The 881-nt window shown below is 43.8% G+C and overlaps 1 gene segment (V, D, J or C); it reads right to left on the minus strand.

Annotated features, from left to right (window-relative positions):
• Window positions 1–52: 52 nt before the first annotated feature.
• Window positions 53–528, minus strand: LOC121939671. The segment is given in 2 exon segments: window positions 53–369; window positions 459–528. Coding segments are annotated over 2 exon segments (366 nt in total).
• Window positions 529–881: the final 353 nt, after the last annotated feature.

The raw sequence follows: 881 nt of genomic DNA on the forward strand, positions 1-881 counted from the left end.
CGAGGTGATTTTGGAACTGTAGGTTTTTGTACAGCTGCTCAACCAGCTTCAGTCACTGTGTGTCTCGAGCACAATAATAAACAGCAGAATCTTCATTCTTCAGACTGTTCATCTGCAGATACAGCTGCTGTCTGCTGTTGTCTCTGGAGATGGTGAACCGGCCTTGAACTGACTGAGAGTAGTATTTGCTGCTGCCACTACCGCTATCAATCCAGGCAAGCCACTCCAGTCCTTTTCCAGGAGCCTGTCTGACCCAGGCCATCCTGTAGCCACTGAGTGAAAATCCAGAGACTGTACAGGTCAATTTGTGGGATTCTCCAGGCCTTTTATTTGCTGGTTCAGACTCTGTCAGAGTCTGACCTTCAACACCTGTTGAGACAAATAAGAAAACAGTCACGTGTTGTAAACTGGATACCTTTTAAAGAAAGATTTTATGTAAGATCAATGAAAATCTTCACCTGCCCAGCAGATAGTTAACAGCAGCAGTCCTGTCCTATAGTCCATCATGCTAAACTGTGTGTCCACTGTCCTCTGTCCTCCTCTCTGCAGTCAGATATGTAGAGGTCGAAGATATCTGAGTTTTGCATTGACTCCTCCCTAGAAGGAGGACACAACTGTTGTGGAAATGGATCTCAACTGGTCTTTGGTGAATGTAGTGGAGGACTTCATTTGTGTAAAATGTCAACATAAACTTCATATCAACAATCACTCTTAAGCACAGAGCTCAACAGACTACTGTTCTACAGTGGCTGATGAAGATTCAGTTTGGGAATATAACATCAGATGGGGCAAATCTACACACATTCAAAACAGACCACATAAAGACTACTGTAATTTTGTGTGTGAGTGTGTGTGTGTGTGTGTGTGTGTGTGTGTGTGTG

This window comes from Plectropomus leopardus, unplaced genomic scaffold (genome assembly GCF_008729295.1).
Source record: "Plectropomus leopardus isolate mb unplaced genomic scaffold, YSFRI_Pleo_2.0 unplaced_scaffold55795, whole genome shotgun sequence".
NCBI lineage: Eukaryota > Metazoa > Chordata > Actinopteri > Perciformes > Serranidae > Plectropomus > Plectropomus leopardus.